A 15,776-nucleotide genomic window follows, 5' to 3' on the forward strand; every position below is an offset into this window, starting at 1 on the left:
AAGCGGCAAGCGGCAAGCGGCGATGCATCGGGTGGCTTGACGCCTTCAGCCCTGGCTTTCTCTACTACGTATGTAGTCTTCTATTGCTGTTCACTAGATATCGCGAGTACTTGAATAGGGCCAGTGTAGTGCGTCGGTACTTTATCTTACACGAAAATCCAGGGGAGATCACGAGGGCAAAATCTGCAATCAAAGTCTTGGCACAGCCGCATGTGGACATTGTACTACACATACACGACTGTAATTTCAATGATGTCATTTTCGTCTTGAACTTGTTTTGTCAGTGGTTGGCACGCCCCACTGCGCCCACTCAGCTGGGACCCTGCACCGGATCTCCGGTATTGATCTGGTAACGGGTATTGTTCGGCATGCTCCGGTGTCTCTCTTGTATGAAGCAATGGATGAATATGATACTTGTGATCAACAGATTAAGTATTATTGAAGATTAGCTACTACTTCGAATGCCTAGATCATGGCTTATCCCGCTCAATCCCCTCCTTATACCTCTGCAACGCCCTATCCCGGCTCTTCGCATGCTCAACTACCGGCCTCGGATACCCAGCCTTTTGCGCCACAGGCCCTGCACCTCTTGCATACGGATCATGAATCGCCTTCTTATCCTTGATAGCCCTCAATTCCGGCACCCACTTCCGGATAAAGTCCCCGTTGGGATCAAACTTTTCACTTTGTAACAGCGGATTGAAAATGCGAAAGTAAGGTTGCGGATCAACGCCCGTACTAGATCCGAACCCCCATCCACCGTGGTTGGACGCAAAGTCGCCGTCGATCAGGTTCTCCATAAAGTACCGCTCGCCGCGGCGCCAGTCGATCATTAGATCCTTCGACAAGAAGGAGGACACGATCATGCGGTTGCGGTTGTGCATCCAGGCGTCGTGCTTGATTTGGCGCATGGCGGCGTCGACGATGGGGAAGCCAGTGCGGCCTTCGGTCCAGAGCGTGAAGAGGTCTGTGTCGTATTCCCAGTTGACATTGGTGAATTCGGGTTTAAAGCATTTATTCATACTGTCCACTGTTAGATTGAATAGAGAAATGGGTATTTTAAAAAGGACTTACCAGATGTATGGCCAGTGCACGAGGACGTGCTTGTAGAAATCGCGCCAGGCGACTTCGCTGATCCATGAAGCGATGCCGGCGTTCTTGCCGTCGAGGTAGCCGTTGTTGGCATCTTTGGCTTTGGAGACGGCTGTCCTTGCGCTTAGTACGCCAGCAGCAAAGTACGGACTGAGGACGGCTGTGTATTGACCGTCCACCATGCTACGCATCTTGTTGTAATCCTTTGCGCGGGTCTTGAGGAATGTATCCAATCTCTGCATCGCCTCTTCTTCGCCTTCAGGGTACATCTTCTCAAACCGCTGCTTCTCTTCGTCTGAAAGACGCTTGTTCTCCGGCGCATCCGGAGTTTCACAGCCAAACAAATCTTTGAAATGCTTTCGCGCACTCTCGTGATTTTTGCCAGGGGTATCCAGAACATTCAAATTATGATCACTGTGCTGGTGCAAATAGGCCATCCAGGCACGATACCACGGCGAATACACCGCATACTGTTTCCCCTGCTGACTCTGCAACGCACCAGGAGTGACAACACACGAATCATGCGCTGTCTCAAACGCAACACCCTTATCAGCCAACAGCCGTACAAGTTTCGCCTCTCTCCTCAGTTCATCGACCTCATACTCAATATTGGCAAACAAATGACTCGCACCCCACTGCTCACATAACTCCGCAATTCTTCCGGGAATATTTTGCCGCCTTTCCTGCGTCTCCATGTACAGTGGTATATCCAACTCATCCAGCTTCTGCTGCAACACCTTCAAATTCCGGAACGTAAAATCCACTCTCGCCGGACTTGACAAATGGGCCGTCAAATCTTGTGGTGAATTAATATACATGCATATCAACGGAACGTCGTTTTTGGCAGCTAAGTCAGACGCCATCTTCAGCGCTCGGTTGTCTTTCAGACGCAAATCGCCTTTGAACCAATGCACAACTGCGTTTCGGGGTTTGATGGCTTTTCGGCTTTTCTCGGTCTCCGCGTAGACTCTGTTGAGTGTGTCGATGGGCCGTTCGAGTGTACCGTTGTTGTATGCGTCGCAGCGCGCATTACTCATCTCAGGAGGGTAGAACTCGCGGAGGACAATGCCAAAATCTTCGGCTTGTTGCGCGCCGGGGTGAGGGGTTTTGATATCGTTGGCTCCATTTGACTGAGAGCTATTGCTCCGTTTTGCAGTCGATGAGGTTGCACCCGCCGACATTTTTCGTTTTTGCGCTGCCATTTGTGGTCTGGTAGCTGTTGTAATCAAGTGATGGAATCGATGATGCCTCCGTAGATACAGAGCAGGTGCGCGAACAGTTGACAAACAGCACGGTCGCAATACAGATATTATCATTCCTTTAATGACCCTTTCAGAGAAATTGAATCAAAGAATGAATTGATTAAAGGGGGAAAAAACCACAACATTGTCGTCGCGGATACGCGCTGATGTCATTGGGTATTTCACTTCCCGCAAACCGATCTCCGTAGCCTTTTGACTCCGGCTGGTCGCAGACAAGTCTAGATCGATCGAACAGATCAAGTCACCTCCTTGACCCTCTCCTCCCCTTTCCACTAACAATCATCCGATCTCGAATCGCCATGCTGCCATAATCCGTCTGTGCTGCTCTTCGTCGGACTTCTCTTTCTGTAGCCACTGTGGCTGTATTGTCCTCGGTCGCGTCTCCTTCCTCATCATCGAGTTCATTCGACCTCCTATGGCGCCTCGCTTCCATGATTTTCTGGAGTCGTTCCGGCTCTAAGAACGGCTGAGGAGCGTGCGAAGAATCGAACTCGATGCGAATTACCCTGTGACTAGATTCATCGTTGTCTAGGTCGGTGGTGTATCGCCCTTTTTCAGACTTTTGGTCTTCATGCTCTCGATCTGGAGCGGTCTCCTTCAAGGAGGAAAAGACCGGTCGCTGAAGCTGGATGATTGCTGGAACAGCGCTGGGATTTATTGTTTTGTGAATAATTGTTTTGGCTGATGACGATGATGGCGCCGAAATTGAGGCTGATCTTGAGGATGAGGATGATGATGATGATATAGGTAAGAGGCCACGTTTATGTGTGATAATCCGCTTCCTGTTGGAGGTCATCTTATTGCTATTCGGCGCTTCTGATGATTCCATGGCTTGTGTACTACGTAGTACGTGGTACGTAGAAGGCTTGATTGAAGGAGCGAGATGGATCTGAGGTTCATCTGTGGGTTGACGTTTCCCCACATCGACACTTTCCCACCAGGCCCTAGGGTATGGACTTATTGATGATCGACTATACAAACAATGTATTCACGATAAAAAAGGCACATATACACTAAGATAGCTACATAACGTCGTAAAACAATGATAAAGTCGGTATACCGTTGAATGGGAAAGAAAAAATCCGCCCAGCAGTAATATGTTCAAATCAACTCCAGCAAGCAAATGTATGTATTGGCATGATCAAACCATTCCCTGCGTTTCCATACCCTGCATAGGCATCGTATACGGGAAATCAACCAGTCCGTCAAGAAGCCAGTTCAGCGGATCAAAGACCTCGTAATTGGGTTCCATGAATCCACTGGGTAGGTTGTTGACCCCAGTGGAAGAGGAGGATAGTGATAGACCATGTGGCAGTGGTGGAGCAGGTGCCAGGCTAGGGTCGCCGGTTACTCCTGGTGTGGTTGACGACGCGCGTGGAGCGAGAGATGAGCCTGCTGTGTCGCCGTTGGAATCGGGGTCGGTGGGGTTTTTGAGTGATGCTATTGCAGTCTGTTAGAATTTTGCAAAGGTCAAAAGAAGCAGAAGCATACCTTCTATGTTCCGACCCTTGGCCAAAGCGTCCTCTCGCCAACGCCAGACGGAATCAAAAACAAGTGACATACTCATTCGGCATCGCACCTTGAGTTGTAATTGATCGTCGATTTCCGATGATGCAGAGGCCGGTCGTGGCGTGGGAGCGCCCCCTTGCTTCCACATTTGGGTCATAACTTCAGTCAATCGCTGTGGTAGATCGTTGTTGGAGACCGAAATTGCTCGGATGGACCAGATGGTTCGATTGAACAGTCTTTTCGTGTACTCAAGATCTATATGAGCTGAGAAGAAACTCTTGCAAAGCTTCATCAGAGTAAATCCCGCCGCGAGCATGATCTGGTAAATGTAATATGGCGTATAAGGAAGCACGGGGCCCACGTTTGTTTCCAAGTTCAATGCCAATTCCAAAAAATTGCAGGTCGCTGAATGCAATGAAAGCAAACGCTCTCGGTATCCTTGCGATGAGGGGTCGTCAAAGAAAGAACATAGCTGTAGGTGAAGGTTCGCTGCTTTGAGATATAGATCCGTAATCACTAACAAAGTCAGTATGCTCGTTGCTATTCACAGATAGGATCAAACGTACCATCGTTTTCAGATCTCAATTGATCCTCTAATTCCTCAAAATCCCGAGTCAAGAACGACATCAGAGACGATCGTTGACCGTCTTCCGCCAAGCCCACTGGATTCCTCCGATTGTTATACAATGCCTTTGTAACTTTGTCAACAAACACTTCGATTTGTAGCCGAGACTTGATCTCCCTAGGTAGCTGAAAGTTGACATCGAGGAGTTCACCAGCACCTAACGTCCAGTCATACAGTGTCGAAGGGGGTTGTCCGTAGCCAGTAGCAACCCTGACTAGTTAGTGACAGGTAGCACAGACGGAAAGATATGGCTTACCTTTGTGCAACTACGTTGCAAATAGCCCACGTCCGGACTTTGTCCCGCAGTTCCGACTCAATAAGCTCAACTCGAAACTTGGAAAAGTCCTGAGTATGAGAAGGTCGGTGAAGTCCCAATTGCATCGCAACGTGGACCATCAGGCCGGATAGCATGAACGTCGGGTCAGTCGATGTACTACTTGTCGGGAACGGCCAAGTGCAAAGCAAGCAAAGAGCCTTGACTGCATGGAAGCTCTGAGGGATGTCGGCGATTGTGCTCCAGACAAGACGTGTCACCGGACCAGCCAACGAGTTCAGTAGCTGAATATCGGTTTGGTATCGGCGTGCCCCTACGCTGATAATCATCCAGAAGAGTAGTGGTGAGGTCACGTAGTACTCTTCAGGTGTGACCTCGCGGTCGAGGAACGGCAGATAGGGATGATAAAAGGTGAAGAACCTGGTCCAATTAGCCAAGTGAACAGATGAGGTTGTACTTTTCTCCCGCACTTACAAATTGAATAGTTCGTTGATCCGATCTGTTGCCACCATAACATCCTCTATCCTCTTGAATTGGTGGCTGCCAGACCGCATATAATTCTGCCCATCAAACCCAGACCTCAAGTCCAACAGAGACGCAACCGCTTCATGTGAACCCATGTACTGATCTGTCGACAGCGGAGTCGGGGTCTGATACATCGCTCCACTTAGTGGTGTCGACATGGCAGATACATCCTGCTTGGCCGGCGTCACCTGAGTTTTCAACGACGCATTTGTTGCATTGGCATTTGCAATTTGTCTCCTCAGCTCGATTATTTCCCTTTCCATCTCGGCGTTGCGACTGCGTTTTCCGACTCGCTTGAAGTTGGACTCGATTTTGCAATCGAGTTTGAGACGACGGCAGCGGGAACAGTCCATAAAGGGCTCTTGGATCACATCGCAGCGGAGCTGTCAAGACGATCAGCATAAATATCATAACAAGCACAGACTATTGCTACCTTTTGTTGACGACACTCATTGCAAGCCCTCTTGACTGGCTGCCGCTTCCTCTCCTCATCACCATCAATCTCGTCGATGCTACCCGGCGAGCTATCCAGTCCGGCACCAGCACCATTGCGCTTCCTACTGACTAACCCAGACGCACCAGAATGTATCTTCGCGTGAATACGGGCAGGACTAGTCAATGGCGTCGCATTCTGAGAACCAGTCGATATCTGGCCAACCCCTATGGCCCCTCCCCCTCCGATGCCGCTCGTCACCCCGTGCGCCGCCACTCTGGCTGGCCCGCGGCTATGCGCAGGGCTGGTTTATTCGATCGAAACAGGATATATTGCGATTTAGTGAATGTCGCCGATAGGTTGGTGTTTTTGTTTTCTCTGATCAGCGCGAGCGGCTACGTCCGATGTCGCAAAGACGAGCTGGATGGTGGGCAGATAGTAGACTATCCTCGTAGGTCGCTTGGATTGACCCTGGAAAATTTGTTTTAGGCGATCATACGATGATCGCGCAGCGCTCGGTCTTAATGTTAGGCGATATCACCCCACTATCTGCTAGTTAGCTAGCAAAGTTGCCTCTTTCTTCTCCTTTCTCGTTTCTTTTTCTGTAGGGATTTTGAGTCAGCGCTGGAACGTGAGCCGGCAAGTGGGGGTTGCCGGTTTCGGGGACAGGTCATGTGATGAGCGGTCTAAGGCAGAAACTGACACCTGAGGCACTACGTCGTATGGACATTCGAGCCACGTGATTGACCGAGTCCCAACTAATCAGCGCTTCTCGTCGGGGCAAGAGGAGGCTTAGAGGGACCCTCTGACCTTCTACCGTAGAACTCCGTACATGATCCAACGAAGCCAATCAAATTTACGGTATATCATCACTAAGTGAGTAATCAATAATTAGTCGTCCAGTCAACGTCTTCCGAGTCGCCAAGTGAGCTCGAGCAACATTCTGGAAACCTTCCCAAATTGGACGCCTGAACATCGCCGCGGCTCTTATGACGATGCGATCGGCTTCAGCTGGAGGACACTGTTGTGATTGGACAATTACACTTGGATGACTCCGTATCAGAATGCTTGAATGCCAAAGAAATGCTTGTCATGGGGGGCATTGCCACGGCCGATGTTGCAATTTTTTTAATATATACGCCCAGAGGCTGACTCGGGCAAGGCCATCCATTTCTAATCAAGGAAATGTGTCCTTCGAATCGAAGTTTTACCGTCGAATCATCGGCTAAATGGCATCCTAGTGCCATGTTGGTCTTCTAGTTTCGGTCTGCAAGTAGTATGAACTGCCCGTCCTAAATTAAATCTTCCCCCACAATATAGACACGAGGGGCTTAGCATCCTTGGTATCATCCCGCAAGTTGTTGCTTTTCTGGGGCAGTGTCCGTACGAGATAGAACGCCCGAAGCTACTCGTTAAATTAACGCTTTCATTGGCTGTCCGCGTACAGCTATCCAAAGCATCGCGTATATAAGTCGGCCGTGAACCCCGGGTAACTCCTTCTGAATCCAAGCATCCAGCAACATATGATAGACGATACATTTATGATTACTCCATCATTCTTTCACCCACTACTCTCATGGTGAACTCTTAATCACATCCCTTCAACACCGTCAAAATGACCGTTGTTGAAAAAGCCTTTTCAAAGCTTACGCTTTCCAAAGAAAGCAAAAGCGAGAAAATAATCGAGAAAGAAAAAGACCTCAAGGATGCATCTTCAGACGGAGAGGCACCGCCAACATACGAAGAGCACCAACAGCTAGACGACGAACAATTCGTCGTCGACATTCCATCCCTCAACTTCCCCGACCCGGGACTCGCAGAGGAAACGACGGTAGAAAAAGACCGATGTATTCTACATCTCAAGCTACTTGCCTCACTAGCCGACTTGCGAGAAACCATCTCTTCTATCGATGGATTATTCGGTATCCATGACTCACAGGCTTTCAAGTTTGAGGATGAGAACCAAAAGAACCAGGCTCTTATCCGTATTAGGGAGAAGCGCTGGGCTGTGTACACCGCTAGAGCAGTAGACCGTTATGCGGACTGGTGGGCACACTGTGTACCGGTGTCTGAGGTGCCTCCTACTATATATTCGGTTCGGGAAAAGTCGTACACTGCTATTACTAGTGCATATCCGTCACCATGGTTGGCAAAGAACCTTCCGCCCCTTGGTAAGTGACATCCGAAGATAGGCTCAACCTGTACTAATGTGTGAATAGATGTTCTCATGGTCTGGCATGCTCACATGCTCAATCCTCGTAACTATCTAGAGGATTGCATTCGAGGCGGCAGAATGCGCGCCTGGGCGACTGAATTCCCCTGGCAATTAATCGACGCTGCTATCGACAACAAAACGCTAGACTACAATCCTGGCGACGAAGCTTTGGAGTACTTTACAAAGAACACTGGACATCAGTGGGAGAACTTAGACGACCCCGAGGAGAAAGAACTGAAATGTCTCAATTGCTCGCGATCAATCAAAGTTGCCTGGACCTTTGGCGATTTTGGAACCGATCCAGATGCCCCCTTTGAAGGATGCTCTGGGTATGCTGACAAAGACTTTTTGACATACTGCCAGTCTTCGGACTGCAGTTTCAAACATGACCATCAAGCCCTGAGGGTCGCTCGGTTCCATCAAGATGTTGATGATCTCCTGCAGGAACATCGCCCTATGCCCGGAACCTATCTGAATCTTCAGGGTATGCCAAATTACATAACCAGCAACGACCACATGTTTCCTAACCAACTCATTCGTGCTGGCAAAGACGCGGTTTCCGAACTCACCAAGCCCAAAAAGGAAGGACAGATCATGACTGACGTAAAGAAACTCGTAGAGGCTCTTATGTCTGACATAAGTATCGTGATAAGGATCAATGGCGGCCGCCGTAACTCGTTCAGACTGAAGCGCGAGCAAAGAATATCTATACGGCGCATGATGGCTCACTACTGGGAGAACAGCTCAATCTTCGGCCTGGATCTAGTTGGAGCCGTCATCCGTCAGGGCACATTTATCCAAAAGATGGACAATCTCGATTGGATTCATTCACCTGCCGTCGCAGCCACCATGGAGAGATTGATTCGCAAATACGACGTTTTCTTCCAGATCATGATTTCCCATTCCAGAAAGATGGCCGTGCCTACCTTGGACGTCGACCTCGCATGGCACACGCACCAAATGTCMCCCAGCCGATACTTTATGTATTCCCAGGCCAAGACATCAAAAGTCCGAGTGGGCATCCCAGCCTTCATCGACCACGACGACAAGGTTGACGAAGCCCAGCTCTCAGATGCATTCCAGTGGACTTCCAAGAAGTACTTTGAGATGACCAATGGCGAGTTGTACAGCGAATGCACATGCTGGTACTGCGAAGCCACGCGAGAGTCATTCCTGTACCCTACACTGTCCATCCCCTCGTCATCGACCAGACGTGCCCGCACCCTCGCCGAAAGCCTGCACGACGATCCAAGTATCTCCCCCGAACCAGACAAAAACCCACACATATCCGCACACAACGCCGTGCGCGTAACGGGTGCTGACGGCAAATATGACGCCAACGCTCATTTCAAGGCAATGCGCCTACGACAGATGTGGGACAAAGCGCATCGTCGGAACCTGAAACGACAGCAGAAGCAAGCTCGGAACGGCAACGCCAACAACAAGTCAAGGTCATATAATGAGGCTGTTGATCCGTACTACCCGATGGTTTATGGGTATCCGTACTTCATGCCGTATTATGCGCCGTATATGGCGGATCCGTATATCTATGGGGGTGCGTATCCGTGTAACCCGGCTTGTATGAGCGCTGTGTCCGGTGCGTATGGCAATTGTGCGGCTGGTACTTGTGGTGCGAGCGTTGCATCGGGCGCTTGTGCTGGTGCTGGGGGCGGTGGTTGCGGTGGTGGTGCCTGTGGAGGAGGCGGAGGCGGTGGTTGTGGTGGAGGCGGAGGTGGAGGATGTGGAGGAGGGGGTGGTGGTGGTGGTGGTTGCGGTGGTGGAGGAGGTGGTTGATCTGATGATACTACTTGGTTTATGATTGATGAATTCCCTATACCCTTTCTTCGTGCTGATACTTGCTTGTCGCGTCTTGCAATTATGTTCTTATGTTGCTAGTTTGAATTGAGCAAACCTATTCTTGATAAGATACGACTACATAAGCATGATGTAAAATGGTAGAGACTCAAGTCCTACATGTATATCGCTTTAACTTCAAATAGTCCGCATCAATCTGACTCACTGACATGGGTATAAAACATTAATAACAAATCAAAATTCAAATCATGACATAGCAAAGGTAACAAAAACTTCGCTTCAGACATACCAAATCAAAAAAGAAAGAGAAAAAAAACGAACTATCTATATACACAAGAGGATCAAACTTTATTTTCTTACATGACGATGCATCGCGCATTTTTGCTTTTGCTTTTCCTTCTTTCATTGATTGTATTCATGTTCCATGCTTCTATTCGTGCGCGCCAGTCTTCAGATTCGAGTGGGTTCGGTTGTTGCCAGTCTGTCTCGGGTGCTGCTGGGTTTTGTGGTGGTTGCTGCTGTACCGGTAATGGCTCGGTATGCATAGGTACCGATTGTGTTTGTAATCGTCTTCCGTCTGAGGCATGCTGCAATTCGAGAGCGTGTTGTAGAGCTTCCTCCGTTAGTGGCGCAGGAGGTAGTTGTGCAGCTTCAGATCGAGACCGGGTCCGGTGCACGCCGCCATTTTGATGGTCTGCGGATCGAGATGCATTGCTATATATAGTAGACATGCGATTTATTGCCCCGTTGCCGCCAAAGGCGAGGTTTGGCGATGATCGTGAGAATCTGCCATTGCGCATAATCGATTTGTTTCTTCTTGAGCCAGGAGGTTGTAGGTATTGCTGTTGATCATCGGTGTTAGATTGGCTGGCTACTGAGCCGTGGCTAGTTGCTTTTCGAAATGTACCGAATAGTCTGCTGTTTCTGGGTTGCTTTTTGAGAACTGCCGGAGGTGCTGCTCGACTCCCGCTATCGGTTGATTCTCGCAATACCTGACGTTGCATTGTAGAAGATTGTCTGTTTCTCTCGCTCTCCCCAGACGCTGCAGGTTGATTCGACCGCTCAGGCGGATGGATTTGATCCTGGGTGGCTGGAGGTTGCGGATGCCCGCTTGAAGAAGCTACCGCTCTATGGAAAGACAGTGGCCTGAAGTTCAAACGAGCCCTACTAGTAGCATCTTCGCTTGCATCGACGGTACGCCTACGCGTACTCCAACGTCTCGAAAGTATACCAGAGCTGCCACCGGAACCAGCTCCTTCGGCACGATCAACCTCGTTCGTACTCGCTCTCCTCGGTTGCTGAGGTAGCAGCTCCATAGCACCACCAGGAGGGGCTGTCATTGTAGGAAGTAGCAGTTGTCTAAGATGCTCAGGAAGTGGTTGGTCAGGATTCCGTGTATAAGGTGGCGGAGGCGGTACCCAGTTGTCTGCATCGCTCTCATGAGGAATATGCAGGACAGGTACCCTAGGGCGTTCCGGTTCCCGAACCACATGCTGAGGTCGCCGATTGCTAGCTGCTGCAGTTGCTGCACGCTGTAGAGTATCTCGAGAACGAGGAGCGGTATTGCTGTACGGGCCTTCCAAAAACAATGTAACGTCGCCAACTTCGGGACCCAAGGTTGGAGAGACCGACGATTGACTTCTTTGGCTTGACATGTCTGGTATCGGAGGAACAGGAATGATAAGCGAGTTCCTTACCTCTGATCTTGGTGCATTGCTCACACCACGACGCAGCTGAGTTCTTCGTCTCTCGAGCTCCACTTCTTGTTCAAGATTTGCATCGGGTTCTCGAAGTACTAGTGGCACTTCCACTCCAAGCTCAATCGTCAGTTCGACTGTCTCGCCATCTTCTATTGATGTTCGGAAATCAAATATCGATATTCTTCCTCCATCCACCGGTATGGTCTCATCCCCGAGCGAAGAAGAAGTGACACCGCCTGGCGCGACTGCGACCAGTCTTTGTCGGCAAAACACATCAAATTTTTCAGAACGTCCTCGACCTACCCAGCGAGCGGCAGTCAATCCAGGAATATCAGCTACCTTTCGGCCTCCAATGAATAGCGATGGCTGGTCAAACCCTTTTCCAGGCCCTTTGACGACGGCTCCGGAGGTTTCAGAGGTTGAGTTCGTCAAAATACTGGTATCGTTAAACTCTATTGGCGTTGCATTGAGATCGTCCGGAAGCCCATATAGAAACAGGCCACCACCACGGAACGCCAGGGCAACGAGTTCACCCTTTGGGTCAACGGCAGGGCTCAGCGAAGGCATAAACTCCTCTGTGCCGTCTTGGGGAGCCGGTCCTGGAAAATAGGTCGAACCGATTCTGGGCTCCTTCGGCCGAACCGCTCGGAAACTCTTGAGGCTATTGTCAAAACCCATTATCCAGTCGTCATCACCGCTGATTCGACTTGGTAACAATGTTACATAACTGTAGCCAGGTACTATATCGGGAAATAATATCTGCGTGGTCCACATATGAGCCTCTTGGCTACTCAAATCAGCCATTGAGTCGGCTGGAAACGGTGCTGTAATAGTGGCAAAGCCGACATCAGGACAGTCTAGGGATGAACCAAGGAGCATAGACCCATCTGGGGAAAACGATAGAGTATCAATCCTCCCGCAGCGAACAGCTCGACACTGAGTCGGTATCACATCTTCACCCAACGCGTGTACTTCTATGCTCCCGTCATATGCAATGCCAAGTACACTCCCGTTCGGCGCAAGAGCGAGAGCCCGCGGAACATCGTTCAACGTCAATACTTGGACATGTTTCGCTTCATCTTTAGACAAATGATAGATGTTGACCTGGTGGCGATGTGAGACAACGGCGAGAACACGACCATCATCAAGGATCGTAGCAGCCAGAGGCATGCGCGAAGTCTTCAATTCATATAACACTTTGATCTCTGATGCAGTCAGATCTAGAACGAAAATACGAGAAGAGCTGAGGCAAAGCAGAATGCGACCGTTTGTAGAAAACTCGAACTTTATCGCCTCGCCTGTTGGCAGTGCTGCTGACGATCCAACCGAGCTTGATATTAATGTCACCAAAGTTTTGCGCGGACGTAGAAAGATTTGAAATGCGTTCTTTCTGATCTCTCGGCTGAACACCCGCTTCAACCAGCCGAGGTTCTGTGTATCCGTCAATACAGTATTGGTACCATTATATGCTGCGTATAAGGGGCATCGGGCAAGGTGGTGTGCATAGAGTTCGGCATCATTTGACGCTTGCCTCCATTGCTCGTTCAAGGCGGCGAGGGAGGCGAACGTGTTGGCATCGACTGTGTAGAGGATCCTATATCAGTTCATGATTAGCTGTTATTCATTATGAGACTAGCTCGTGTTTTGATCCCGCGAAGAACCTACTTCCGGATGACGTCGAGGGGCAAGTGATTAAAAGCACTTGACTCCTGCACAGTCCTTTCTTCATGATTCGAGGTACCGTTATCGTTCCTGTGCTCCTTCGTGTCCAGATCCATCCTCGCAATCGTCTGGCGGTCTACATGGGCTGCCGAGGCGACGGTCGGTGATTCCAACACAGAAAACCAAAAGCTAGCTCATAGGCATGCATCATGTAACACGACAAGCGGAGTCATTCATTCCATCCGGACAAGTTTGGTGATGCCCAAGCCAAGAATCCCAGTTTAACGGTCGAGCCACTTGATAAGAGCTTGGTGTTTCGCACCTGAAACGGCGAGTGGGTAGCAGTCTTCTCAACGGCGAATGCGGGGGATGACAATAGAGTTTTAAGTGCAGCTATTTGCGAATAGGGACGTCGCCGCGACTGTTGAATGGCCAGATGGTCCTAAACAACATGAGCATTGTGGTTGATCTAGAGGTCGTCTTTGATTGTCTGTTGATTCAGCGGAGATGTGCACTGCCCTAATAATAGACATATGATCTAACTCTGAATAGCTTAGCGCAGTATATGGGATCTATCCTACCAGAAGTGGTATGGCGTAGACGTAATCTCGAACAGATATCTGGTAGCCTGAGGCAATGATCAGCGGTGAGATTGAATATTGCTTGTTTAACGGGGACTATTTGTGCCTGTGTTACAGGCTGTAGAATGGCATGTTTGGTCCATTAGTGAGTGGCTGATATCGGCCAATGAGACTGGTTGTACTACATAGTACATGGTAGATCCATGAATTAGTCCATTAAAGTAAGAGATGAGAACATGCTATGCAGGCCTTATCGCTGAGGCACCAAGACGGACCAACGAAGGCAGCCATCAACTTTGTTGATACGGACTTACAACATTGTTTGGGGTCGCTAACAAAATCGAATTTTAAATAATATCCCATAACACACCACAACGATTGGATTAGACTGTATACACCATACTATAAAATATATGAAATATACATTCTAAGCCCCAAGAAAGAGTAAAAGAAGCTCAAAATCGACCTAGATTTTCCCCATACAATTTTGACCTTGGCAGTTGAGCCCTGGAGATGGGAGGAAGCTACGTTTTTCCATACGAGAAACATAACTTGGCACTTACATCTCCCGAGCTCTCATCGAGAGATTGCCCCTTGTAAGCTTAGTAGCTTCGACACCGCTAGAGGTAATAGCTTCAGCTTCAGACATAGGACGAAGAGTTCCACGTGAACTACGCGGCTTCACTTCTTTTCTATACGTCGCAAAGTAGAATCCAAGAAACAGCACGAGATATGAAGTCAGAACGCCAATGCCAATCAAAGCCGCGAACTCCTCGCCTGCACACGAACCCATATGGGGCATCCAGGGAAAATATGTCGAGGCGAAATATGTATAGGACGCAAAATAGACGAATCCAAGGTCGATCATGAACTGAATCACTTGTAGCCGAGTGACCCATTCTTTCCACCAGACACGGACACCGCGCGTGCTCTGGAAGTAGTACCAGTACATGATGCAGTGGACAGCAAGGTTGAGGGTGATCACGACCCATGACACGGCTGTGTGGCCAATTAATTGCGTGTAACAGAGGACCGCGGTTGCACCGTGGTGGTAGCAGTGCAGGAAAGTCAAGGATCTTTTCTTGAGGATGAGGAATACAGTGTCGAGAAATTCGAGGTATTTGGTTAACAAAGTCAACTGTTATCGATGGACAGAGATAATTAGCTTTCGATCTACAATCGTCAAAGTCCAAGATTTTAAACACCCACATAGTACAAAACAACCAAATGCTGCGTCCACCCGCCATCAATATCGCATATGGCAAATAACACGCCTTTGCGCATTAGTGTAGGAACGATAGCCTCAATTTAAAGAGCGAGCAGAACACTGCTGATGACCGCTAAACAGAAATTGTGCGCCAAAAACGAGGACGAGAGCTGGAAAGGCGCTCGGTCTCGCATGAGTTCGCGGCCACCAAATATGATCACGTAGTAGGATACCACGAAAAGAAAAGTTTCATTAAATGTTGACAATGGGGTCTGGCCCACAATGAACTCAAAATTGTCAGTAGGGTAACCAGCGATGAACTCAAACGCTTTGTTGAAGTGCGGCCACAGATATAATGGTCTCACTAATGGTCTCACGATACTTATGGATTCCATGGTATGAAAGGCCTGGTTGAGGGACACTATAACAGGTACATGAACTGCATAGATAGGGGGGAAGTAAACAAAAGTAAACAAATTTTGACGTTGTAAAGGAGGAATCTCGAATAAAGGTCTTTCAACCTGATTGATTGGTTCAAACAGGCAAAGCTCCATGCAATATTTTCTGCTTTCCAGGATCAGTCTTGCTTCTGTATAAATGAGTGCTATCTCGGGTCATATACTTACCGAGGTAGACAAAATACGGCTGAAATGAATCCCAGAACGTACCTTACATGGATACACGTTTCAGGTATTAACGAACTGGCGCTAGTACGTGTACGATTTGAGTTGAATTTCTCGTTCTCAGTGATGATGATGACTACCTCCATATGAAATTCCTTGAGAAGCCCTTAGCCAAGACACCAAATGCGATGGTTGCCTTGCCACGGGGCTTCAATTCCTCCGTAATTATCGGGTCCAGAACAAAGAAATCAAG

General features: G+C 49.0%; 3 protein-coding genes across 3 annotated transcripts; 1 reads left to right on the forward strand and 2 right to left on the reverse strand.

Annotated features, from left to right (window-relative positions):
- Positions 1–470: 470 nt before the first annotated feature.
- BHQ10_006282 (uncharacterized protein) lies at positions 471–5,640 on the reverse strand (the record flags this gene model as incomplete). Its single annotated transcript, XM_040878851.1, has 9 exons — positions 471–1,023; positions 1,075–2,301; positions 2,495–2,556; positions 2,632–2,990; positions 3,522–3,794; positions 3,846–4,379; positions 4,430–4,698; positions 4,745–5,182; positions 5,237–5,640. 9 exons carry the CDS (start codon positions 5,638–5,640, stop codon positions 471–473), a joined length of 4,119 nt encoding a protein of 1,372 aa, XP_040734786.1.
- A 1,695-nt stretch (positions 5,641–7,335) lies between these two features.
- On the forward strand, positions 7,336–9,729 carry BHQ10_006283 (uncharacterized protein; the record flags this gene model as incomplete). The annotated part of the gene is made up of 2 exons (XM_040878852.1): positions 7,336–7,891; positions 7,940–9,729. The coding sequence occupies 2 exons, from the start codon at positions 7,336–7,338 to the stop codon at positions 9,727–9,729; spliced, it is 2,346 nt and encodes a 781-aa protein (XP_040734787.1).
- A 377-nt stretch (positions 9,730–10,106) lies between these two features.
- BHQ10_006284 (uncharacterized protein) lies at positions 10,107–14,645 on the reverse strand (the record flags this gene model as incomplete). Its single annotated transcript, XM_040878853.1, has 3 exons — positions 10,107–13,044; positions 13,116–13,301; positions 14,257–14,645. 3 exons carry the CDS (start codon positions 14,643–14,645, stop codon positions 10,107–10,109), a joined length of 3,513 nt encoding a protein of 1,170 aa, XP_040734788.1.
- Between the last annotated feature and the right edge of the window lie 1,131 nt (positions 14,646–15,776).

This window comes from Talaromyces amestolkiae, assembly GCF_001896365.1.
Source record: "Talaromyces amestolkiae strain CIB chromosome Unknown scaffold11.1, whole genome shotgun sequence".
NCBI classification, from domain to species: Eukaryota; Fungi; Ascomycota; class Eurotiomycetes; order Eurotiales; family Trichocomaceae; genus Talaromyces; species Talaromyces amestolkiae.